This window comes from Gossypium hirsutum, chromosome D11 (assembly GCF_007990345.1).
Source record: "Gossypium hirsutum isolate 1008001.06 chromosome D11, Gossypium_hirsutum_v2.1, whole genome shotgun sequence".
Taxonomy (NCBI): Eukaryota; Viridiplantae; Streptophyta; class Magnoliopsida; order Malvales; family Malvaceae; genus Gossypium; species Gossypium hirsutum.
In genome coordinates, this window is record NC_053447.1 from 64,210,556 (window position 1) to 64,236,779 (window position 26,224).

Here is a 26,224-nt window from a genome sequence, read left to right on the forward strand (position 1 = left end):
CCCCCATTTCATTTCTTTTCTTTTTTGGCCGATTTGCTTTCTGTCGATTTGCTCTCTGTTTTACCCTCCCGATTGCCTTCCCTATTGTCTTCCTCCCTTCTACCTTCTGCCCATTTGCTCAAGTTTCGACTAATTTCCTTCTACCTTCTCCCTTCTTTTCTTTTTCTTTACAACTTATCTGTCACTCTTTCGATTGGCCTTCTCAACCAGTTGACACTCTTTCGATTGCTCTCAAGTAGTGGGTTTCGACACTCTTTCGACCGATTGCTCTCTCGAAAGGTAAAGGTTACTGCCTTGTTAGTGCAAAGAAGAGTGGTTGTGACCGGGATGGGAGTAGTAACTCCGCTTGGACATGAGCCTGATGTTTTCTATAACAACCTGCTCGAGAGTGTTAGTGGTATAAGTGAAATCGAGACTTTTGACTGCGCTCAGTTTCCGAAAGTAAGTTGTCTTTGGTTGGGATCTCTTGTTTTGCTCTTGTTTGTACTGCTGCTCGTTCTTACTGCTCCTGTTTTCTCTCCAGAGGATTGCTGGAGAGATCAAATCTTTCTCAACTGATGGATGGGTCGCACCAAAATTTTCCAAGAGGATGGACAAATTCATGCTTTATTCTCTTACTGCCGGAAAGAAAGCTTTGCAAGATGGGGGAGTAAATGAAGATGTAATGGAGGAGTTAGATAAAACGAAATGCGGAGTTTTGATTGGTTCAGCAATGGGTGGCATGAAGGTAAAATCTTTTTCTAGAAGAAGGAAAGTGTCATGGTATATAGTTTTCTTTCTATATCCATCGATTCATATACATTGCTTGTTGTAGAATGAACAGGTTTTCAACGATGCGATTGAAGCTTTGAGGATCTCATACAGGAAGATGAATCCTTTTTGCGTACCGTTTGCTACAACAAATATGGGTTCTACAATGCTTGCAATGGATTTGGTTAGCTTAAATTTAGATTCTGCAATGTTAAGATAGACCTTGATGGATGTTAAAATTTCGAGTTTGAGCTTTAAACTGATGATTTCTTCAGGGATGGATGGGTCCTAATTATTCAATCTAGGCTTTTATATGTATATTATTTTTGCATGACCTCTATATGCACCTGAACGATGTATATGTACCTGAACGATAATATTTTATATGATATTGATAATATTAAGAAGTCCTAATTGCAATGACCTCTATATGCCTTAAGAGTATGATTTTTCATTTGAGAAAATGGTTATGCTGTGTTTATTTTACTTCATTTCTATCTTTTAATGAGAAAGAAGGGGCCCTTGTTTTCAATGTTGAGTGTTGAAATATAAGTCCAATTAGCATGGTTTTAAGTCCTAAGGTAGTCAGCATTGAGTTATTCTTAATGTTTAGCATGATCTTCATGTTTTGGCATCTGTTGGGGTATGCTTGATTGATTTCCCTTGATATATGATATTGATTGACTTTACATTGGGTTTTATTATGAATTAGGGATACACTAGTTTACATGTAGAGAATGCTGTCTTTGCTTAGTGTGACTGTTTTATCTGTCACGTTTTTACTGTTAGTGCATCTAGTTTTCAAGCATATAATAACTTAAAGCATTATTTAGTATTTAGTTATTTGTAAGCTGTCTTTAATTATCTGTTAGTGAAGTAAGTACTCACTTTTTGCTTCATTGACCAAGCTTTAACTGACCTATATCAAGTTGCGTTATGTTTCTTGAGGATTACTTCTTAGCTGTCTTTCCCGGTAGAACTTGCTAAATGATTGGCAATAGAGATTTCCTTTAACCGTCCAACCATTTTTTGATCGGCCAGTTGTTGTAATTACAACTTTCTTTTGGATTTTACAAGTTCCCTACTATCTTGATGAAGCTACAGGATGGGGTTTGGAAGTATCTGAGCTTAAGAAACAACTGCAGGAAGCCAAGTCTAATGGCATCACTGTTAGGGCCTTGGTTGTAATAAATCCAGGCAACCCAACAGGACAGGTATCAATGAAATGCTTTCAGAAAAGTATATTATAAATGAAAAAGGTTCATGCAATTTCATTTTTCTATTATTTCATTTACGGAATGTGAATGAGCTTATACAAAGTTTGGAATTTTGACACAGAATATAAACTCTTTTACTGTCTCCAGGGTATTATGGAGAGTGTGGAAAAAGGGGAGGTTACATGGAGGTTACTGGGTTTGGTGCTGATGTGAGGGAGCATATATACAAATTAGCATCTGTGAATGTGTGTTCTAACATCACTGGTCAAATTCTTGCTAGTCTTGTAATGAGTCCACCTAAGGTTATATCTTTTGCCATTTAAAGCCAGTTATCTGTTTGTATTCAAATGACATTGGATGTATGACATAGGACTAAATAGATTTTGAGCTTTGACAAGCTGCTTATAAGCATTGTTTCTTATAGAAGAAACACATTATTGGAGAAAGCTTTTGAATCTCCCAACTATTGGATTTGGGTTTCTTTTTGACAATTTGTTTATTGTGCTTTTGTTTAGATGATGAGAAAGGAAAGTCAAGAATTATATTTACTCGTTAAGTTAAATGAAGATATTTGTAATTTAAAAAAATAAAAATTCAATATAAATTTAAAATAAGAGTTTAACTAAAAAATAAGAGTTAGTGGCAAAAATTAATAAAATTTAAATTTTAGTGGTAAAATTAATAAAATTAATAAAATAAGAGTTTAACAGATATTTGTAACTTAATTTTTATGTTATTGAATTTTACCACTAAAATTTAAATTTTATTAATTTTTGCCACTAAGTTACAAATTTACTCATATTTTTTAAAAAATAACGGTAAATATAAATAAAAATAAAGTACAGTGACAAATTTCAATATTTATCTATAGTATGATGATAATTTCGCACTTTAATAATTTTTAAGAAAACAATATTTGAATTTTTTAGAATGGTACGGTAAAAAAAATTTAAAACATAATTATTGTGCCAGCTATTTTAACATTTTTACCAAACACAATTTTTAACATTTTTAGATAATTTGGTAAGAAATTAACTGTATTCCAATTATTAAATAATATGGTAATTTAAAATAATTTTAGTACAAGATCATATATATCTAATATAATTAATCGTCATTAATTTGAATTTATATTAAATAAGTAATTGAAAATATATATTTTATTAAATTATATTTAATAATAATTATGTTAAATTATATTTCATAGTATTATATATTATGATTTTAAAAAATTCATATAAGAATATTTAATATTAAGAATTTTATTAAATTATATATTTTAATTAAAATATATTTAATAGTAATTATGTTAATTTATATTTTACAGTATCATATATTATGATTTCAATAAATTAATATAAGAATATTAATTATTAAGAATTTTATTAAATTATATATTTTAATTAAAATATATTTAATAAAAATTATGTTTAAATATGATTAAATTATTTATTATTGATAATAATAATCTTATTATAATTTAAATAACAATAACAATAATCATTTACCAAAACAAATTTATGCTAAGGGTATTCTAGTCATTTTAGTTTTTTCCATTATGCTATTACACCTCTATTATATTCAACCAAACACAAGATTACTATTACGCCTCTATTCCATTACATTCAACCAAACAGTTGATTTGCTATTACACCTCTAATCCAATACACCTCTAATCCAATACAGCGAACCAAACGCACCCTTAATTTTTATTAAAGCACTTGTGTCCAACGTTTATTTTGGACACATTTTTTTGGCGTATACATGGGAATATGATTCCCCAAGAATTTTTCAAATATATAGAAAAGTTTGAAAAAGATTGAATATGCCTGTGTTAGACATATGCTTGTATTTGATATCAAATCCATTCATACTTGTATGTGATACTCAAATTTGAGTCCAAGCAACCAGATGCTCATCATCCCAAACCTATTCTTGTTTAATAAATTGCAAACTAGTTTTTATCATTTCATAGGAGAATACTATCAAACATTTCCTTAAACTGCGCATTGAAATTTCATTATAATTTTGTTTTAAAAATGAGAGAGATCTCTCATTGAAAGAGCATTTGAATGTCCATGATGTTATCTTTCAAATTTTATATTCATATATCGCCTGAAGCTTCATTAGTGCCACCTATTGTATATTATCATTATTTATAAATAATCTTTATTCTTTTTACTAACAATTCTAGTATAATTCCTTGTAAGGTGAGTCCTTGGTAACAAAGCTCCTTGGCAAGCCACTTTAAAACATAAACCCATTGGCATGCAATACTCTTTATTACTTAGAAGGTAGAGTTACAAAGATAAACAACTAAGCAGCGGTTGTGGAGCTAAATTTGAAAGTTTGATGGGATTATTAGGATGCTTTACTATTAATATGTTCTAGAGAGTACGACTTGAAAGCTTAGAATACGAACATTGTTAAAGAATATACTTCTTAATATTTCTTGAAATATCTTCTTGGTTAAACAAAAAGTACACTGACATATAAATAACAATTTAAATGTGACATCCACATAAATAATTGAGAGTAAGTTTCATATAATCTTTGTAACTCCCCTAGTTAGGTTGAACAATGTCACTTTAATTCCTCTCAATTGTTAAGTATTCAATTTAAGCCTTTTCAAACAAATTTTTTACTTTTACCCTCCTAAACATCAAAAATTTTATTTCATCCCCAATACCAAATTCGTAGCTTCTCTCCTTGCTTATAAATGTGTTCTCTAGTCTCTCTCTCCCTCCCATATCCCTTTAGCATGTTGACCCCCCCCTTTTTTATAACCACTTTTGATAACTTCATTCAAAAAGATATAAGAAAAGGTTTGAACATTTCATTTATAGCCTTTCGTTCTTTTAACAAATTTAAGAATTTTAAAATTCTCTCTATAACTTTTACTTTACAATCATTACAATCACCGTATCTTTCATCATCCTTAACAATTTATCGCTTGTCACAACTACTACCACATTTATGGCAATGTTAGTAATCCCCTATGTTAAGAAATACATAGTATAAAAAATTTAAACATACTTGAGTAATTGAGTTAGGAGTTTAACTCACTAGGTAGTTAAGCTTATTTATGGGATCTTTTGTGCAACTATTCACTGTCTTTACAAGACTCAATTCAAAATTTCATTTTTATCATTATGTGTTAAGGATGATCTTCTTGCTTTAAAGTTCTAAAATAAATTTAAGAAAAAAAGTCCTAAAAACTAAAGCTTAGTCTCATAATCAGATTTGAGTTCAAGAGTATGGTTATGTGCATGGAAGTTAAAGTACCCCTACAATGTCTATCCAAAAATAGTTATAAAGCTTAAATTTAGATTTGAGAGTACGGTTATATGTAAAGAAGGTTAGAGCACCGTTACAATGTCTATCCAAAGAGAGTCCTATAGAATTTGGTATTTAAAGCTTCTAACTTGAAAATTTTAATCTCTGACTTCAAATAAATCTAGTATCAAACACTAAAGAAACCCAAACCTAAATTCCATGACTAAAAGCTAATACTAAAGCAAATAAATCTTCCAAAATTATCATCTAAAAACTATATTTTAAAATATTCTAAATTTAAAGTTAAATAGAAGATAAAATACTAAGAACTTAAGATTTTAAAAGCTCAGGAAAAACTAAAATTTAAGGCTTATAAATGACTAATGAAATTAACTCTTGAAGCCTAAATTTTAGACTAAACTCAAATTAAATATAATAAAAACCTAATATATAATTTCTAAGTCTAAAAAATGAAATAAATTCAACTGTTTACCTGAAATAGTTGTTAGTAAACTAGAAACATAGAGTATGAATAAAATTTTCATATAAATATTTTTTAAATTATTTTTTTCACTTCAGAAAATTAAAATGATTTTAGATATATGATATAAGAAAAAAAATATGATAATTTTATTTGACACAATAAAAAATATATAAATATGAGGCTAATTTACCAAAAAAAGCCCATTTTTTTTAAAAATTACTGAAATGGGCCGGTTTTTTAATTATTTACCGGAATCGGCCATTTTCCCCGAAATCGCGGCCACGTCAGCGCGATGTCAGGGTACGTGACAGGACATCGCGTCCACGTCAATGCGACCTGCTGACGTGGACGTGATGTCCTCCACGTAGCGCGGTATCGGGGACGCGATTTTGACGCTGATTTTACGTGTTTTCTGGCTTTTAGGGTTTAGGGTGCAGGCTTTTTAGGGGTTAGGGGTCCCGGAAATTTTTTTTTCGAGTTGACGTATCTGGTCAAATAGTGGGAAATCGCTTCTACCAGGATGCTATTTGAGAAGAAATTGTGAAATCGTGGCCTCGTGGACGCGATTTCGCTACAGTGATCATGTAAGAAATAATTTTTTTTGACGTTTTCTGAGCAAATAGTATAAAATCGCTGATACCAGGATGCTATATGAGAAGAAATTGTGAAATCGCGCCGTCGTGGACGCGATTTTGCTACAGTAGCAAGTTTGGGCTGAGGCTATAAATTAGGCAGAAAAGGTTCTTAGAATGCATAACTCACAGCAGAAACATTTTAGAGAGGCTAAGAAACTTAAAGTTTCAAAATGAGTGAACATATTAGTGCTGTTATTTACTACGATGGTGAGGTTTGCCACACCGAGAATGGTGTTATTTTTTTGTCGGAGAATACGGTGCGACTGTCATTTGGCCAAAATATAGATTTGACAGAACTCCGTAAAAGAATTAGGCGTAAAATCTTCGGAACGACGCCAATGAAAGTTCTGTCAATGACGTATCGATTTTGTTCTTCTGTTGATCCGGTGACATATGACTCGTTCGACATAAAATGTGCTCGATTAGGTTAGGGTTTTTAATTAAGTTAAGTTAGGGTTTTTAATTAAATTAATTTAGGTTAGGGTTTTTAATTAAATTAAATTAGGTTAGGGTTTTTAATTAAGTTAAGTTAGGGTTTTTAATTAAATTAAATTAGGTTAGGGTTTTAATTAAATTAAGTTAGGTTAGGGTTTTTAATTAAATTAGGTTATGGTTAGGGTTTTTAATTAATTAAGTTAGGTTAGGGTTTTTAATTAAATTAGTTTAGGGTTAGGGTTTTTAATTAAAATAGGTTAGGGTTAGGGTTTTTAACTAAATTAGGTTAGGGATTTTAATTAAATTAGGTTAGGGATTTTAATTAAATTAAATTAGGTTAGGGTTTTTAATTAAATTAAATTAGGTTAGGGTTTTTAATTAAGTTAAGTTAGGGTTTTTAGTTAAATTAAATTAGGTTAGGGTTTTTAATTAAATTAAATTAGGTTAGGGTTTTTAATTAAGTTAAGTTAGGGTTTTTAATTAAATTAAATTAGGTTAGGGTTTTTAATTAAGTTAAATTAGGTTAGGGTTTTTAATTAAGTTAAGTTAGGGTTGTTCTTCCTCGGGTGGTGATTGTTGTTCTTCTGGTTCGGCATCTGCTTGTCGGACTTGGGACGATGATCCACCTTCAAAGAATAGTGTATGTAGAGGTGTTTGCATCATGAACGGCGACGGAGTTTGAAAGCCATGCGTTGCTGGTGATTGGTAAAAAGGAGAGCTCCCCGACGGCCCCCTTGCGACCCCTCCTGCGCCGATGGCCTAGTTATCGGTGGTCCGCTCGGCATTACAGGAAATGGAGCTGATCCGGGCATTTGGCTCCAACCTGCCATAGGATTCGGAAAAGGATACATGTACGGGTTAGGGTACATATAAGGGCTAGGAAACATACCTAGCATCATAGGGAAAGGCGATTGCATGGGTATCATCTATTGAATTGCTGCGTCAGGTGACTGCGTCGGTGCTCTTGTTGGGGATAGTGATTGCATGGCCGCTGATGATGAGCCGGGTGAATGTTTGGGCCTCGTTGATGGGCTGCCCTCGTAGTCTTGTCCCATTGGATTTAGAGGCCCGCGCCTTTCCCTTCCGACGCGTATTTGCCGCTTCCTCTCCTCTGGCGTAAGTAAATACGGCTTCCCATGGATCCTAAACCATGGCATGTATTCTAGAACGCACGCTAACTCGGGAACGATGATTTGTTCCCGAGTAGGTAGATATTCATGCCGATTTTCCCATATTTTCGTGTACTCTAACCAGTATCTAGTCCAATCCGTACCTAATAGCCGAAGGTCGATTTTGTGGTGCTCGTCAAACACCTCAGGGTCCGCAGGGATCGGTTGTCTACATCCAAACTGTCGTAGGACTCTGTCTGTTTGGTGGGGATCCACAGTTGCATAGTTGATCAACACCACTTTCACGTGCTAAGCGTCCGGATTTTGTAAAAACTCTTTTGGGATTACTGCCCGGATTGCCGGATCCTTGTATGGTGTCCATTGAAACTACATGAACATGATAGAAATATTACTTATATACATAATACTAAATAGTAAATACTAAATATCAATCCACTAGCGAATGTATGGAAATATCTATTTGCAATAATACTTACTTCTGCTTCCGACCGTTGGTCCAATAGAAGCCGTATATCTTCAAGTTTAGACGGTAATCCACGATAACTCGCTGGATGGTTCCACCTAATTAAATAAATTTTTAGCATACTTTTATTCTTACAAAATCTACATAACAATTTCAAAATGTAATATAAAATTTACCTCGTTACGAGTGGGAATGTATATGGGTGGTTCACTCGAGGACGTAGAAATGGAAAGCGAAACTGTGCCCATGATTGCAGTAATGGCAGGCATCCTCCGATTTTTGTTCTCCTCGGTTTGGTCGCACCGCACATCTCCCGATATAATGTTGCCAAGACGGCAGACCCCCAACTAAATTCACCGGCTGCTCTAAAATCAACGAGTTTTAGCAGCCACCTTAGATGTACACAGCTCCGTGACGTGTCGGCCATGAGATAGCCTCCAATTATTTGAAGAATGTATGATCGAGCATATCGGATTCTTTCAATTTTGGTTGAATTTTCATTCAGATCGGGGAAGGTGGCACGTAACCAGCCCATCTCCACCTTACCTCCATCCATTTTATCCGGAATGGCGGCCAAAAGCTCGTAGCACACCGCCTCCCAATTGCTAGATTGGGCAGACCCGGTCACTGGGTGCCCGTCCACCGGCAATCCCAAATGCAGATGGACATCTTCTAGAGTGATAGTGCACTCTCCACATGGAAGATGAAATGTGTGCGTCTCAGGTCTCCACCTCTCTATCAACGCACTGATCAGTTTCGGCTCCAACTTGCATCCCCGGCCTACCGTCGCCCGTGCCAAAATCTCGCTTCCCACAGGTAGTTCTCTACTAACGGTGATGGAGGAGCATGCATATTCCGAATATTGCATTCCAATACCCGATCTTCAGCCTTTTAGAACAAAAAATAAATTAATAATTATCTAAAAATACATAAATAAAAATATCTTAAATAAAATTTAAAATTTAAAATTTAAATTTAATACTTACCATGTTCATTTGCTCCACCGATATGTGATTCTTATCAAGATGAATCAATGATCCGGCCATTGTTGAAAATATTAAAAATTTTAAAATTATTTTAAAAAAAATAAAAAATTTTAAAATTTTCTTAAAATAATGAAAATTAATGGAAAAAGAAATTTAATATGGATTTGGAGATTTTTTGAAGGAAATTGAGAGGATTTTGGAAGGAATTTGAGAGTTTGAGAGAATTTTGGAAGGAAATTGAGAGAATTTTTGAACGGAATTGAGAGAATTTTTGAAGGAAATTGATATTGAATTTGTTTGTGAAAATAAAAGGGGTGGGGGTTTATATCGTAAAAAAATTGACCGTTGGGGGGGCAACGGTCAATTTTTTGACCATTGGGCACTGTTCACGCGCGCGGCCACATCGCGCCCACGTCAGCGCGACCTGCTGACGTGGAAGGAACCGCGATTTCGAGGAAAATGGCCCATTCCGATAAATAATTAAAAAACCGGCCCATTTCGGTAAATTTTTTAAAAAATAGACTTTTTTTGGTAAATTAGCCTAAATATGAAGTATTTAATAAATTAAAATATGTGATAAACATAATCTAACATGTAAAATAAAATTAATACAATATTATTAATGCTTATATAATCAAAGAAAGAGAGATAACACAGGTAACTTTTTCAAGAAAAACCTTACATGTATATGTTTGTATACATGCTGCACATATGATTATATAGTTGCAACCAGTGAAATGGAATCATGGGGTATATATTGCTTTTACTTCATTATTTATAACAAAAACACACTAAAACTACAGATGATGCTTAATTCTTTTTTTCATTAGAGAAAAAAATAGTTGGTTTACCAAAAAAATGGTACATGTTTAAAAACAAATATTTTCCCCGAACGTGTGTTTTAATATTTTTGAAATTTAATTTAGGTGATTGAGAAAGTTTTAAAAAGTTAATCACTAAAGTATATACACAGATATCGAATCTGGGTTTAAACAAGTATAAAGAAGGAGATTTCAAATATTTTGTGTGTGACATAGAAGAGAAGAAACCTTAGGCATATATTGAGTTAGAAAGAAATATGGACATAAAGCAAAAGACTGCAAATGAAGTTGAAAATTATTGTTCAAATAGGAACCAGATCATAGGGTTACAATTATCTTCAATGTGCATTGTCCCACACGCTTACAGTGAAATCATACCATTATTTTCAACGTACATGGTTCCACACGCTTTTGCAGTTGATGTAGAGTGTGAACTGTGAAGTAGTGGTATGGGCGTAAGTTTCTAAAATATATAACCAAATGGATGCGTAATTACTTAAAACTCTAAGAGTCATACATGACTTTGAAAAAAAAAAACATGATGAGAATATTAACTCAAAATGGAATCGAATCGCATTGATATGCATAATGTGTTGTGCACAGATATTACACAGTTCTTTGTATATGTACTAATTTTGAAAGCATTGAAGGAACTATCTTTTCTGATCTATATCAGCTAAGTTCTCTTGATTTTTTTTCTTCCAAATGTTGAAAACTTACAAAAATTGAGCAAAATCAAAACAGAGACATGAATTTTATCTCGGACTTAGATTTTCGCTGAATGGGATCTACTTCAAAAGCCAAAAAATATGACCTGATTAGAGAAGCCAGGAAAATCATGCTGGAACACAGAAGGATGAACTAGGAGCAGGAGGCAAGACGCGAACCAGGTGACATCCGGCAGGACTGCAGGTTATACTCACTTCATCGATACCCGGAAGCCCAAGATGAGGAGGGTGGATGTATCCAGAAACAAGGGGCATGCATAATATGGAAATAACTATCCTTGAACCTGGAAAAAAAAAAAGACAATTTCAAGCAACAGAAATGAAATATTAATGCTTTCTGCTTAGCTGCAAAGCACAGGAATCGATATTAAAAGGTAAATGGGGAAGCTGTTCCTAAACCTTGCTTCATGTCGAGAGAAACATGCCCTCTTTTCCTCCCAGCAATCATCCATTTATCAGAATTTGCATTGATTTCATATAACATCTTGTCCTGTCATTATAATAAACATAATTTGTAGTAGCTGAATGTAAACAAAAAGTAGAAGCGTTGCACAGTATTCACTAATAGCTTCTCTAAGGATTTTCCTTCTACAAAGCAGGCCATAGTCTGGGGAAAGAGGGAAGGGATTGCAGTTGTTAGGATCCGAACCCCAAATCTGTCAAATGCAACCTCTTGGGTGTGACTAAATGAATCAATTATGTTAAGCCTCGGGTGATGTGGGTCTTTTTTAACGAGTAATATGCCAAAATTTAACTCAACTTCTGGTGCATGGGTTCATGCTTATACCTGACTGAATTTGGTGGATTATAAGATTGTTTTAACTTACATTGTTTTGAGGAACTCTTTTCTCCTCAATGTCTTTCAACCTTTCAACCCTCCATTTCATGGTAACAAGTTGCCCAACTCGAATACTATCGGAAGGAAGAGGTAGAAATCCTACAGCCAGGCACGGGCTAAGGACAGGCTGCTGCAGAACAAGAGCACTCCTGAAGACTAAATTCTTACTAGTATCCTCAGCATTTTCATTCGATTTCATAGTCACAGGTGGGTGTGCCCCAATGGTCCTATCACCAGCAATTTCATATCTTATGTTTAATATGTTTTCTGGTGGTACGTTATTTTCATCTGTAAAGCAAGAGATTGATTGCTTGTCATAAGTATGAGGCAATGTGAGAGGGTACAACTTCTCTGAGAAGGTATAACATATAGAGGTCGATGAATTTAATTTGAATAAACAAGAGTCAAATAAATAGAAGCCTACAGCCATATACCCTCATACGATAAAAAAAGGAAAAGTTGGTACCTTCAGCAGTTCTCTTCTCCAAGCATAAACAGAAGAGGAGTCCAGCTCTTGAACTTGGAGATATGACAAGTGGAAAGAATGCAGAAATAGGTCTTCCATTACCTTGTCCAGCATGTGTAAATCCATCATGAAGGTCAAGCCAAGCATCGTAAACAGACAATGTGGCATTCACTTGGGAGTGTAGTGTTACCTGGAAATGACATGAACCAACATGAGCTTCATGCAAAATATGATCTGCCGGTTGATGAGTTAAAATATGTTAGAATTGTGATTGTTTGGCGAAAGATAAATTGGTGTGTTTGATGTGATGATCCTATTGTTTTGTTTCTTTCATTAGCATTGTACTCTCCAGAGGCATTGCTGGGGTTTTCTATTTTATTAATGAATAAACTTTTGCAAAGCATAAAAGAAAAGAATGAGAATGTAGTTTTCAGCATAAAACATTAATGGTAAGATTGAAACAACCTCTCCTATTCACATGCAACACATACATCTACTTTACCACATACAACAAATTTCTAATTCAACATGCACTGCCAGATTATTTCATATGAAGTGGTATAGTCACTGGTTGAGTAATGCCATTAAAAGGTATAAGCTTATCACATTTGTGGATGCTATACATCAAGGTCAAGCATGTCATCTGACAACTGAAGATAAGCATCAAAAGTAGATCAGACAAAAGTAATACTACTTTCGATAAAATTATTTATAAATTATAGTCACTTAATTAAACTGTTCATTGCAATCTCCAATATATAAGAAAATCAAGACATGAGGAGCTTGAGCTGTTATATCTATAAATTATAGTCACTTCATTAACATGTTCCAAAAGAAGCACACATACACAAATGTGTTTGAAACTAAGGACATACAACCTGTAAAAGCAAAGTACTATCATTGCATTGATCGGCGACTCTTGTGCTCACATGGAAAGGATCACTGAAATGCAGAGCTATGGTTCTGCACATAAGAGTAGATCACGTAATAAAGTTCAGAATTCAAATACAAAACCAGTAAAAAGCCAGATAAACAAGATATGAGAGACGATGTTGAGGGCTTATACAGATGCTGGTGGGTGTTCTGTGAATGTGAGTGAGTGAGAGAAAGAGAATTCATACTCAAATGTATAGAAAAACTAAAATATATATATGAGGAAAGGCACTACGTGTCATAGATCTGGTTCTTTGATATCCCAAACTCAAGCTTCAAAGCTATTGTCCTCATTCTGTCCACAATACTTTGTTTCTCAGGGGCCCCTGCCACAGCATGCAACATAACATAAATGATCTATCAGATGCAGAAAACTCTAAAAACTTAAACCATCATAACTTTCTTGTGCTTTTTTTTCCTGACCTGAAGATGACCCTCTTGCAAGCTTATCATCAATAGCACGAGTAGGAATCCATAAAATTGAGGATACATCACTGGCCCAATCTGGAAACTCTATTTTACCGCTTACAAGACATAACTGCTCAAAGTGTTTATCAGCAGCTGGAGAACAATCTTTTGCAGCCACAGAACTATCTTTTGTAGCATCACCAGAGTTTGCCGTACCAACCGAGCCATGTCCAGCCTTTTTGTTGCTCTCCATCTCAATGGAATGTGACTCTTCAATCATTAAACCAGGACCAGTATCAATATGCAAGACAGCACCTTTTAAGGAGTAGTTTATAGGCTGTGCTATAATTCCAATCCACTGAGTTTCATTAATCAGTAAGGCAGATGATATACTTGCAGACAGATCAGCTAGAGGTCTTGGTTTGAAAACCTAAGTGAAAGAGAAAGTTTGATCAGAAGATTGAAGAAATAGAACAAAAGAATGGACGGCTTCCTGATATTACAGCTGTGAATGTTACCAAGTTATATTTTTAATAATAAAAACAGTTTGCATTTTAAAATGATGATGAAAATTATTGTCCTGACATTTCTTAATCCATATTACATGAGAAGACACTACTTCAATCCAAAAGAGAGATGGACTGAGAGAGTACCTTCAAGATAGGCCGGGTTGGCTTCTCATAGCTCATGAAATCATCACTATCTGCTGGACCTCCCTTGGAAAAACTATGAGATCTGAATGTCAACTGTCCAATGTGGCCAGTAAGAACTCCCAAGACATAGGAACCAGGCTTCTGTGGTGGTAAAGGAAATGTGATTGTATTCCTACCAGGCTTTAGTACAGTGGCATTAGAGTTCCGTAACTGAAATATGAATCAAATTAATGAGTCATATCATGCTACACCATAGCTTACAAACATTCTAGCATCATCTTGTCTTAGAAACCATACCTTACCACCTTCATCGGCATTATATGTAGCCATCAAAGTGAGAGTAAGAGAATCGAGAGTTATATCATCAGGAAATCCACTCCAAACGGTCACAGATAAGGTACCAGTATCCCCATCACATAGCGCCATAGGAGGCCCAGGATTTCCAGAAAATGTAATTAACGATGATACATCAAGAGGAACATGGTTCGTCATTTCATTATGTGCTAGACTAACAACTTCTGATTGAAAAGCTTGGCGTTCCTTCGATAAGAATAAACCTTTATCTAGCGAAAGCAATCGCACACAAGATAACAGGTAGCCAGCTTCATCATTGAGTGACTTTTGACATTCAGCTAAACTGGGCAAGACTTCAGCTAATAAATCTTCCCATCCTTCACCAGCATAAAGGGCACAAACCTTCTCATATGACTTTGCAGCTAGGTCAAAGTTCCCACGCTTAAAGCAGACAGCTGCAATTTCACCATCGAGGACAACTCCATATCTTTTCCACCAAGAATGATGGTAATTGTCAGCAGCACCTTTAGTGAGCTCCATATATTTTTGCTGCCATGACTCAAATAGGAATTGATGAGACAAAAACAGAAGATACACAATATTGAATATCAGTGCTCCCACATCAGAAAATAACTATTGGACTATAGAATGAATAAAGGTCTAACATCTAAACTCTTATGGACTCAAAGTGATAACCCCAAGGAGAATGTAATTTTGGTGTAAATGTTTGTTAATTATTTTAAGGAATCAAATATGAACGGGGAGGAGACAGAGATTGTCAAGTATATTCAATTCAACTAGCAAGGGTTGAAGAAGAGATTGTCCTCTCCCTCCCTCCCAAAAAGAATGGTTCTCAACAGTGGAAACATGAACAGTACATGTGTGTAGCCTTAGTTTGATACCTCAAAGTTCTCTACAGATGACAAAATTTTCTGGAGATCAGGATTTGAAATTGTTTTCTTCAGAGCACGTTCAGCAGCAACAAAAATTTCAGCAAGTCTCATAGGTCGACCAATCGAGCAATCGAAATTTCCAGGAGATGAGTATGTACGTGACATCATAAATTCATGAGCTTTATCTGCCTGGGGCATCTTTGCTGGTACATCTGCAGCTAATCTGTCAGAATGCATATATTTACTTGACATAACTTTTAATTCTGAAAAACAAAATGGCAAAATGAAAATGCAAAATCAAAAAAGAAAGGTCAAGTAATTTCTTGAAATGAAAAACTTTCAATTGATAGTAACTCATCTTCATAAAACAGCCAAGAAACGTTTGCCTTGATTCTTGAGATTTCCTTACCCATCATTGAACTCTACTCTGCCATAAAAAATCTCTGATGAGTTTCCAACAGAAAGCGAAGACCTTCGCCGGTTTGCCTCACGTACAAGGATAGTAGGTTCCAGTGGCAAGGGTTTCCTCTGAATGCCAAAGTGCTTGACTCTAGGAGTTTCTTGCAGGATCATCTGAACCAAATAAAGAAGGTAAAGCTGATCAAAATAGAAAAAGACATTAATGGACTAGATAATTGTGTATGCATAAAGCTTATGACTATGATAACATGCAATTGCAATGATGCTTTATTACAATCTAGAACAATAATACTATTCAAGTGGTATGATCATATAGCACTTTAACTTTAGAAGCTATGAACTTGACATCTGAATAATGATTGCCGTTAAATAACCTATATTTTGAAGATTTAAAGTGTTATTATGTACTTCCAAAAAAGGGCCACTTTCTTCGAAGTTTTAGCAAGGTAAGGTAAGGTAAGGTAAGGAAAGACCACCGTTAAACAACAGTTCTATGTTGATCTGAAGCATGCAGACAATGAAAGACATAAGCTACTAACTTGATCTAGTTTCTTCCCTCAGAAAAGTTTCTACTTCGAAAAAGCCTACTGAATAAGAATAGGTCATTATGCAGTGAACCTATCCTTTTTTTTTTTTGCTAAACCTCTATTTTATAATGTTTTGAATGTTAAAAAATACATGATGGGGAGAAAAACAGAAGCCCTATACTACTTCCAAAGAATGAAACACATAAACCTGCACTAAAATGGTGTAGTTATTATTAAAAAAAAGGATGTTCCTTTTTTTTTTTTCTGGTTTTATGAGTTTTTAGATGTGGAATAATTACATGCCTTTTCTTTCACAACCACCTCAGAGGTAGCATCATCTGGAACTGAAGGCCAAACTGCCGGCTTGGGCCAAGGCAGCATGCTTAGAGAAGCACTTCTCAAAAGAAAGAAACAAAAGAATTAGATTGTAAGAAAACTGGCCTCAACTGCACAAGTAACCAAATTCATGGAAAGTCAAAGGTAGATTTGATCTCCAAAAATTGAATGCGTACCTGTTAACAGGACTCCTTTCTATCTCGGTTCCATATCCAATTAGATATGCAAGCCTCAATAACTGCCACAATTATCAATATGTTTCAGTGGTTGTTCTACAAAATGAACATCCCTTATTTATTTAAAACAAGAAATAAAAGTTTTACCTTAATCCTACATAGTGAGTAAAGGTCACCTTGAACGCGATAGAACTCCTTTTCTGTCTCAGGGGCTACATCTTCATCATTATATTGAATACTGGTTGCATCGACTAAAGCCAAGCATGCAGTGATTACCCAAACTTCACGCATACAGAAGGGCAGAATACTCTACAACAAATCCATGAGGAAAGAATACATGAAAAATGGAAACAGTGACCAAACTGTTGCTGGAAGAAAACAAACATTATCAAATACCTCATTCGATTCCAAGGCTTTTGAGAAACTAATTATAAATGAATAACCCCTCAAAGCAACCTCAAAAGGATGATTCAGTTTGAATAAGAGCTGCAAGTTAACACTAATCAGTGAGACACAGTATAGGCACATACACAGAAATTTCAACTATGGGCTTGAAATTAATAAGCCAATTACAAAGAAATAAACACACATTGAACATTTGAAGGAAGACTAAAGTTAAATCATGTGGAATTGCATAGCCAACAGCTATTGAAAAATTAACCATAAGATTCCAATAACCCATTAAGAAGGGCACTTTGATAAAATTCTAAAAATTGACAATAACAAACACAAACTCATTTTAGTGGTAATTACTCACGGAATCAGATAGTGAGATGCATAAGTACTTAAAGTCACCTTTGATTGACAAGCAAAGAGATACTGTCTGAATTCAAATTCCCTGAATGAGTCACCTTGAACAATCTGCGTCAATGATTTGTTTCCAGGGTTGAGCAGTGCTGCCCGATCATCACCACAGTCTAGTCCTCCAAACTCCCTATGTTTCCCACCCATATTAACTGCAGTTATATATTAATAAATAAGATCAAGAAGTGCTATGGGAGAAAAAGAAATTATTAAATTCACAAGAAAAGGGAAGCATTTCAAGAAAACACCTTCACAATTACCAGTCATAAATTTGGCCTTATGACAAATGTGCTCACATATCTACCAAGTCAACTCCAAAAAAAGAAACTGAGATATGCAGCCATATCACATTAACATTGTGTCATAATCAATATCTTGGGGCTGCCAAATTTCAAGTAAAAAAACTACAGGAAAAAGTTAAACACTATATAAAGAATAGTTATTTATAAGCTTGTATGCATTGAATGGTTACCTAACTACCCAACCTTATTTAGTAGAAGCCAAATAGTTTATCAGGCTCAACTTTATTGTTTTCAAGTGTTACAAGAGAAACTTAAAAATAGTCATGTGCCAAAATCACAGTGCAGATTGGAAACATAAACAGAAAAAGAGAATATGGAGTAGCAAAGTTAAAACAAAACAAAATGGGTACTCAACAGATAGGAACATATATATATTATTCGTACCTGTTTCCAAGTAGCACAATTCTAGTTCATCATATTCACGTAAGGCATCCTCGTGAAGATGAGCAATCTCAAACATAAAAGCCAAGCTTTCCTAAGAAAAAGAAAAATGAAGCACTAAACGTCCAAGGTTAAAATAATCTGTTTTTTCTTTGGGATATGTAAACTAATGTGATAGTTAATAAGGATTTATATTAATTAAACAGAAAAATAGATTTGGCCAAGTTCGCCTTTTCTTTTACAATCTCCAGAGATAGAAACCAGAAAAGGATTATGATATATGTTTAAGATAAAAATGAAGCTGAGGTAACACAAAAGAATGGAAAACCATAAAGTTTATCCCCGGATCAATATCAGCCATGACTGCATTACTTTCAGAACAGGACCAAACCTTCAGAATGAAAAAATTACAGAAGTTCCAAATCGGCATGAATCGTTGTTCACTAAGCTTGCGTATCTCATCCTCATAGAATTGTATTCGTCTATCCAATGTATTTTTGATAGAATCCATAATCCTGAACTCTAACTCTTCCCAAAAATTTGGTTCAGGACCATATATGTCAAATTTGCAGCACCTAAGTGAAGCACAGTTTTAGAATATCAGAAAGCGACATCGGAAAAGTCAAACACCAATTTCCTGAGGCTGCTACTTTCAAAGTTTCACCTAATTTTTCTTTGCAAAGATTTGGAACATGCATGCAGAAGATCAAAGCATTACTTCAACAATAAAATCATTGGCAACAATACAAATAGTACTTGTGACATCAATAAGAACATATATGCAAGCTGCTGAGAGCCGCAAGCTGCTGAGAGCCGCAAGCTTACCTTTCCCTCTTCTTGGAGCTGAAATCAGCTTCAAATTTGGCATATACTTTCTTAGCCATTTTAGTGGCCTGATCATTGTTTGGATGAGCTTTAGATAAAAATATAATAAACCATTCCCGCTCATCATTTTGAGCAAACACTTTCAGGCGTGGTTTAACAATATTCTTGAACTCATCAAGGTCCTGGGGACAATGAACGTGAATAAAACAGTAAGCACACATACAAAAATGAAAAATGAACATCAACATGTAAGATGAACCAGACACTAATAAATAAAATTTAGAAAAAAAAAACATTAAAGAACCGTTTTATTTTTCTCATTGTGTGGTCATAGGTCTATGAATCTGTAAACAGGTTAACAAGATTGAAAGTACCTCACATGTAACAAGAACCAGAGTTGCATATGGCTCCCGAAACCAAAATAAGTACTGCTCTTGAGGAAATCTGCTACGTAATCTTGCATCAGTGGTTAACACAAATTCAGCAGGCAAATTCTCCAAAAACACAGGGTTACGGGTCTTGTTATTCAAGCAAGCTCTTCTGAATGGCAGCCTCTCCTCGAAATTGTTCCTGACGGCAGGCCATAAGTCACTGACATCTTCAACTGTAAACGGTTCATTTGCAACAGTTAGAAATATAAGTAAGGAGAATATCATAATAGATTCCTTGCTAGTTCATGACTTCATGCTAAGACATGGCTCACCAGTTATTATTAACATACAAACATCTTGCAGAGCAGCAAACTTGGAATTCATCCAATTAGAAAGTAAAAAACTAGACTCCATATTGACACATTTAATAAACAATACATTTAAAATGTACTGATATATTTTGCAGTTTGTATTGTATTTATTTTTACACACAAAATACATGAGAGTGACCAATCAATCCCTCAGTCTTTGAAGAGCCCACTTCGTAAAATCAACTAAAAAGCTTAAAGCTCAAATCATCAATAATTAACACCAACCCTTCACAAATTTCCACAACAAAAATCCAATTAACAACTTACAAATTCCCCCAAAAAGAGAAAAACCCAAACCCAAAGTTAAAAAGTTTCAATTCAATTAAAAAGGGATTTACCAGCAATGATGAGATGAGCACAAGTGCTCTTTATTGTTTGAAACTGAGCTAAATAGTTCGCCATTGTTTTCTTTTTGAGATCTACAATAAACTAATAAAATCCATAGAGCAAATGCAGAAATGTGAAGGAGAAAAAGGGAAAAAAATGGGTTTATTGCAGTGAGATTAAGTGTTGGTTTCGCTTATACTCCCAACTCTCTCTCTCTCTCTCTCTCTCTCTCTCCATGGATTCAAATCAATCTCCCAAATTCCTCGTTAAGCTTTTCGGTTGAGACAAGTTGGATTAAGTCAAAGTAAAAATTAATTATCTAAAATTTTTATTAAAATTATAATTTAAGAAAAATTAAAATCCCCTTCTTTGAGCAAAAATTTCAAGCTTTTTTAAAGAAAATTAATCAAAAACATTTTATAAATGAAAAAAATTGCATATATTTCTTAGAGGTGTAAAATCCAAACACGTCCTTAACTTCATCTGCCAAAGCCCAAAACATCCAATCAACAGCTTCCACGTAATACATTTCTAGATGAGGCGCGCCAAAACCTCTCCCATCTTTCCTTTCTGTAACGACCAGCCTTCTACTTTTTTTTTTCCCTTTTTCTTTGCAATGGCGTTTCCTTTATCCTCTTCCATTACTCTTTCTTTCACTCCTTCAACTCCAAAGCGCCATTTTTTATCGACCCATTTCGCTTTTCGATTCAGTCAAGCTCGTAGTCAAGAGAATGCAAGACCCTTTCAGCTTAAAGTTCAATGCAAGGCTTCTAAAGAAGCCTTTGTCAAGGTTGGGGTTTTACCTTGAATTCTTGTTGAATTTACCTTTATATAATTTGTGGGTTTGATGTTTTCAGTCTGTGTTCAGTGACATGGTACTTCTTAATTTCATCTCAATTCAGAACAATTTAGATAGACCATGATTTATGCCTATGACTAGCCATATGCTACATGATCTTTTTTGAAGTTAGGATGAATCATTGATGATTCCGTATTAACGAACTAAAATTATCCAAGCAGTTTACTAGTCCTTAGTCATTAATCTTTGTGATTCTTTTTCAAACCCAATCCTGTTTTCAAGCTTTTCCCTACATTCTAAAAGTGCATTTAGTGATGCAGGATAAGTCACAATGCCGAAATATTCCTACAAGTTTCAACTTGTCAAATTTGATTAATGGAACGATGAAACTTGAGAATGTGATTGCTGTGATACTTATTTTAGCCGAAATTACCTCTCCATTACCTTTAGCTGGTTGGGACTTCTGGTCTATTTCACCTGCAAATGCTGTGCTTTACTCTCCTGAAACAAAGCTTCCAAGGACAGGGGAGCTTGCTTTAAGAAGGGCTATCCCAGCAAATACAAACATGAAGGCTATACAGGTTTTAAACTGATAATTGAATTCACATATTGTGTATGGTTAGATGCTAATCAGCCTTTTTTTACCATCTTTCTTTTGCTTATAGGATTCTTTGGAAGATATTTCCTACCTGCTGAGGATTCCACAAAGAAAGCCTTATGGAACTATGGAGGGTAATGTCAAGAAAGCTCTAAAGGTACCTAGTAGTTCCTTTTGTACACAATTTAAAGAAGTTAAGGAACTCATACCATTGGAGCTCACTCATATTTGAATTCATCTTTGTTCATTCTATGTTGTTTTCCCATGTCAATATCTTGTTCCTTTAAGTATATACATATGGTTTTCCTTATTGTCTTTTGATTTTATATCTCTTTGATTAATTTCAGATAGCTGTAGATGGAAAGGATTCTATTTTGGCAAGTATACCAGCAGATCTAAGGGAGAAGGGTTCAACTCTTTACTCATCTCTTGTTGATGGGAAGGTACCGTGAAAGAAAAGAATCATCTTAACTTAAATGAGACACTCGATAGTTTTTATCTTCTTTTGTCTCCTTGAGATCACATTCCAGCAAGAATAACTACAAACTACTTTTTGGTTCACCAAAGGAAGAAAAAGAATGTGATGAGAATTTTAAATACAGTATCAGATATTTAATTTGACCCTCACCCATTTGAATATAATTTGTTTCTTGAAGTCAATGGCTAAATTTTGCTCCAAGTTTCTTCGACACCAACATCATTTGTCCCTTTTTTGAGCTAAAAGTTCACTTGGATATGATTGCAAGGTTGCATGGCTGGATAAAACCTGGTTTGTAGCCAGAAAAAAATTATCCTAATATCTGAAAATGGAATGCTTTTTTCCTTAGATTGCTTTTTGTCACACCAAAATGCTCAAGCAAAAAATTTTATATGGGTTAACCTATGCTTCCGGGGCTCAGTTATGTATATTATGCTTTGGTAGGGAGGACTTTTCCCTGATGAATGGATTCATTCATTTGCAGAGAGACCTCATGGACTGATTGTGATATTCCTTGGTTTACTAGGGTGGATTGGAAGCACTCCTAAACTCTATCAAGGATCAGGATCCAGATAGAGTATCTGTTGGCCTTGCATCTTCACTAGATACCGTTGCTGAATTGGAGTTGTTGCAGGTAAGTACTATACTACTATTCCCTAGTTATACTTTGTGCGTATTCTGATTCATGATTTTCTATAAGATATTTGAAGGATCAAAATATTGATTGGCTTCCTTTACTTGTGTTATAGCTGCTGATTTTATATGCAGAAATTTTGTTGATTGTATGTGTTAGGTTTAGTTGTTAAAATAGTACAAGTATAGTAACATCTCAACTTATTATTGTGGAATAGGCCCCGGGGTTGTCCTTTTTGTTACCTGAGCAGTACTTGAAATATCCAAGGTCAGTCTTCTACAGCCAAAGTCAGAATTTCAATGTTTTACTGAGGGTTGTTATATTCAAATGTTTTAAATTGATTGGTTAATGCAATTTATTTTGTTAATCTACTTTTGGTTTACCTATTTTGAAGCATGCAACATAGTTTTCCCCATTTTCTTTTCCACAAACATACTTACATGCAATTCTATTATCTTTTTAATATCTAGCTGTTTTCTCTACTATTTGACTGCTGTTTATATATTTTTACAATTCATTTGCTCTATGGTAACAATTTGTCATTCAGTGCCCGTTTGGCTTGCATGATTGCATTTGTGATTAGTAGGCTTTAAGTTTAAACCGGTTTTGTCTCTACTTTTTTATTTTAAATGGTGTTAGTTATGGTCTCTAGGCTAACAGGGAGAGCAATTGTTGAACTTACTATTGAGAAAGGAGATGGTTCGTCATTTTCCCCAGAAGCTGGTGGTGAACTCAGAAAGACTGCCACAATTCAGGTATGTTGAACCTGACAGTTTTATAAATTTCTCCTTTTGCGTCTATCAACTTAAGACTCTATCACATGTCGATAGCAACTGTCTTACTACATCTCTGATTGTCACCTAACACGTTATTTGGAGCTCAGGCCTCAGAACGACATTGAATACTGCTGAGACAAACAAAATCATGACAATTGCTCTAAATCTGCTTACTATACCATCTTTTGTGACGGGTTGGGGGTGTTGAAAACAATAACAGAGCTAAATTGAATGACGCTTTACAAATTTACAGTTAACTGATTATCTTCTATCAATTCAGGTTGTTTTGGATGGATATTCAGCACCACTAACCACCGGAAATTTTGCAAAACTGGTAAGGTAGTTAAGCTTCTTTTTTTTGACATCGGTTTTTATTGCTATATCATTTTACATTTTAAAATAAATTCAATTAGGTCTATGCTATAAGTTTAATGACATGTTGTTAGTGTCTTCACTATTGCTGTCCATTGACGGATGATAACATGACTATACCCTCATAAAAGCAAATGCTTGGCCTAATCAACCTTAATAGTTGGAGCAGAGCCTTAATTGGTTGAGCTATATCTATTTGTTAATGATAAACGTAGCAAGGCTGAAATCTTACTATCTTAGTAGATGAATCGGTTTGTGCTTTGATCTTTCTGATTAAAACCATGCTAGTTTTCTGTATGCGAATTGGTTAAAAATGCTGCAATATCTGTGAACAATAGCAATTTAAGGTGATTGAACCACACATACGCTCCTAAGAATTAGTTATAATTCTTCAGGTGACAGATGGAGCATATGATGGAACAAAGCTGAGCTGTATTAATCAAGCTATCATCTCTGAAAACGATACTGGAAAGAATGGTTACAGTGTTCCCCTAGAAATAATGCCATCGGGACAGTTTGAGCCTTTGTACAAAACAACCTTAAGTGTTCAGGTATGACTCCATAGCTGATTTTTTACATATGTCCAGAAATTGCAGCTATACCATTTTCCAGTTTAGTGTTCATAGTCTCATTCTTTTATTTCTCCTGGTAGGATGGCGAATTGCCGGTTCTTCCCCTATCTGTTTATGGAGCTGTTGCTATGGCACACAGTGAAGTCTCTGAGGAATACTCGTCACCATATCAATTTTTCTTCTATCTATACGATAAAAGGAATGTAAGTATACTTCAAAGCTCCATCTAATTCAATGCTTACTATCTGCTTCCTATGTTACCCAAATTTGGTGTGAGTGTCAAATATGGCTATGTGTCCATCACAAGTATTATGAAGTTTTAAAAAAAAAGGTTTTTCCATATATTTAAATGATGAAACTGCGGTAGCCATAACTGAATATGGACCAAACACAGATATACTGGTAAAATAGTCTACTTCTACCATCTGCTCACCCTTGCCTGTCCAATATATCTTCCAGTTATCTGGTTAAAGCTGTATGATGATGATTTTACTTGTTTATAGTCTGGTTTGGGAGGCATATCGTTTGAAGAAGGTCAATTTTCCGTTTTCGGGTAATGTCATCTTATCCTTTGGATTAGATACATCTATGTATGAGCTAATTGTTGGCTAGACTTTTCATATGAATTTAACTTCAACATACAGATATATAACTGCTGGAAGAGAGATTCTACCACAAATAAAAACTGGAGATATCATCAAATCTGCAAAGCTAGTTGAAGGTCGAGATCGCCTTGTATTGCCAAGTGAAAGCTAAAGAACTTCTTCAGAAAGGGTCATCTCCATAATTTTTGAAGTCCATGTATCATTCTCAAAATTTAAGTGGTAAGGCTATTCTATAAGCTGTAAAGGTCATTTTTGGAGTTCTTGCTGCAGTTTGAATTGAAGGTATTTACTCTTTTGAATATGAATTTTTGTTGTAAATTATTAAAACCACTTTTACTTTTTAAATCAATTCATTGAAGCTTTATTAACAAGCATTAGTTCCAAACTTGCATCCATTGTTTCTTCTTAAGAATTCTTTACATTCATCCACTTTATCCCTTCACAAATACAAGAAGAATGGACTGGATGGAGAACAAATTTGAAGCTAAGATTTTACTTTCTTCAAGCCACATATTTAGGCAATATTTTTATGCATGAATTAATTGATTATTAGTCTAAAATTCAAGATAATGTTAGCAAAGATGCACAGAAACTTCGTAAAAAATAGTATTAAAGAAAAGTCAACAAAAGTTAAAGAAATTTTCTCACAGAAGTCTCATGTTACTTTCATTATATAGATATAGTATCTAAAGTTATCAGATTATCTTGAAGAATGAGGCAGATTTCCGAATCTCCCTGGCAATTTCAAAACTTTTAACAACTTTATAATTAAAGATGTTTGGGTCAATAAAGACCAAAGTGTGAATTCCATGTGACGTGGTGCTACTGCACCGGCCACACCCCCCTTTTCCTAGAAGCTACTTTGCACTGGATTTTGGTCATAAATTTTTTATTTTTTTTAAAGATATAATTAGACCCAAATAGATTCTACTCTCAAAATGAAAAATATAAATAATATTTGTTATTTAATATTTATCACAAATTCGATATCATTTTCCGAATAAGATCTGATGGTTAAAATATACCATATATATAAGTTGTGTACTTAATTTGGTGATTTTTAATCTTTATGTTTTTAAGATTTTAATTCTGATAATATGATAGCTATTAAATTAATTGAGTTAAATTTTATTATTTTCA

At 34.3% G+C, this 26,224-nt stretch overlaps 3 protein-coding genes and 1 long non-coding RNA gene across 8 annotated transcripts; 3 read left to right on the forward strand and 1 right to left on the reverse strand.

Moving 5' to 3' along the window:
- The first annotated feature begins 319 nt into the window (after positions 1-319).
- On the forward strand, positions 320-1,173 carry LOC121223419 (3-oxoacyl-[acyl-carrier-protein] synthase II, chloroplastic-like). Its single transcript, XM_041104838.1, has 4 exons — positions 320-441; positions 524-727; positions 824-934; positions 1,026-1,173. The coding sequence occupies exons 1-4, from the start codon at positions 328-330 to the stop codon at positions 1,053-1,055; spliced, it is 459 nt and encodes a 152-aa protein (XP_040960772.1). The 5' UTR covers positions 320-327; the 3' UTR covers positions 1,056-1,173.
- A 565-nt stretch (positions 1,174-1,738) lies between these two features.
- On the forward strand, positions 1,739-2,458 carry LOC121223420 (uncharacterized). Its single transcript, XR_005920772.1, has 2 exons — positions 1,739-1,964; positions 2,115-2,458. It is a non-coding gene; the product is annotated as an uncharacterized lncRNA (long non-coding RNA).
- A 7,934-nt stretch (positions 2,459-10,392) lies between these two features.
- Positions 10,393-20,662, reverse strand: LOC107929796 (trafficking protein particle complex II-specific subunit 130 homolog). Of its 4 annotated transcripts, XM_041104837.1 has the most exons (22): positions 20,262-20,546; positions 19,556-19,785; positions 19,182-19,363; positions 18,748-18,931; positions 18,360-18,450; positions 17,665-17,825; positions 17,266-17,355; positions 17,017-17,178; positions 16,870-16,931; positions 16,661-16,751; positions 15,820-15,983; positions 15,420-15,633; positions 14,521-15,066; positions 14,224-14,433; positions 13,586-14,000; positions 13,398-13,488; positions 13,108-13,192; positions 12,230-12,419; positions 11,753-12,051; positions 11,325-11,415; positions 11,012-11,209; positions 10,393-10,631 (listed from the first exon to the last, which is right to left on the reverse strand). In XM_041104837.1, the coding sequence occupies exons 1-21, from the start codon at positions 20,323-20,325 to the stop codon at positions 11,034-11,036; spliced, it is 3,798 nt and encodes a 1,265-aa protein (XP_040960771.1). In that variant the 5' UTR covers positions 20,326-20,546; the 3' UTR covers positions 10,393-10,631; positions 11,012-11,033. The 4 variants fall into 4 exon arrangements, with proteins under 4 accessions (XP_040960771.1, XP_016716793.2, XP_016716794.2 ...); XM_016861304.2 differs by lacking the exon at positions 10,393-10,631 and having other exon boundaries at positions 10,748-11,209; positions 20,262-20,662; XM_016861305.2 differs by lacking the exons at positions 10,393-10,631; positions 18,748-18,931; positions 19,556-19,785; positions 20,262-20,546 and having other exon boundaries at positions 10,748-11,209; positions 19,182-19,311.
- Positions 20,663-20,759: 97 nt separating this feature from the next.
- LOC107929798 (peptidyl-prolyl cis-trans isomerase CYP37, chloroplastic) lies at positions 20,760-25,452 on the forward strand. 2 transcript variants are annotated; one of them, XR_005920771.1, is made up of 12 exons: positions 20,760-21,040; positions 21,370-21,630; positions 21,715-21,804; positions 21,995-22,090; positions 22,652-22,759; positions 22,977-23,026; positions 23,412-23,514; positions 23,816-23,869; positions 24,303-24,458; positions 24,560-24,682; positions 24,939-25,032; positions 25,124-25,245. XR_005920771.1 is itself a non-coding variant. In XM_016861307.2 (12 exons), exons 1-12 carry the CDS (start codon positions 20,786-20,788, stop codon positions 25,233-25,235), a joined length of 1,458 nt encoding a protein of 485 aa, XP_016716796.2. In that variant the 5' UTR covers positions 20,760-20,785; the 3' UTR covers positions 25,236-25,452. The 2 variants fall into 2 exon arrangements, 1 of the variants encoding a protein (XP_016716796.2); XM_016861307.2 differs by having other exon boundaries at positions 24,983-25,032; positions 25,124-25,452.
- The last annotated feature ends 772 nt before the right edge of the window (positions 25,453-26,224 follow it).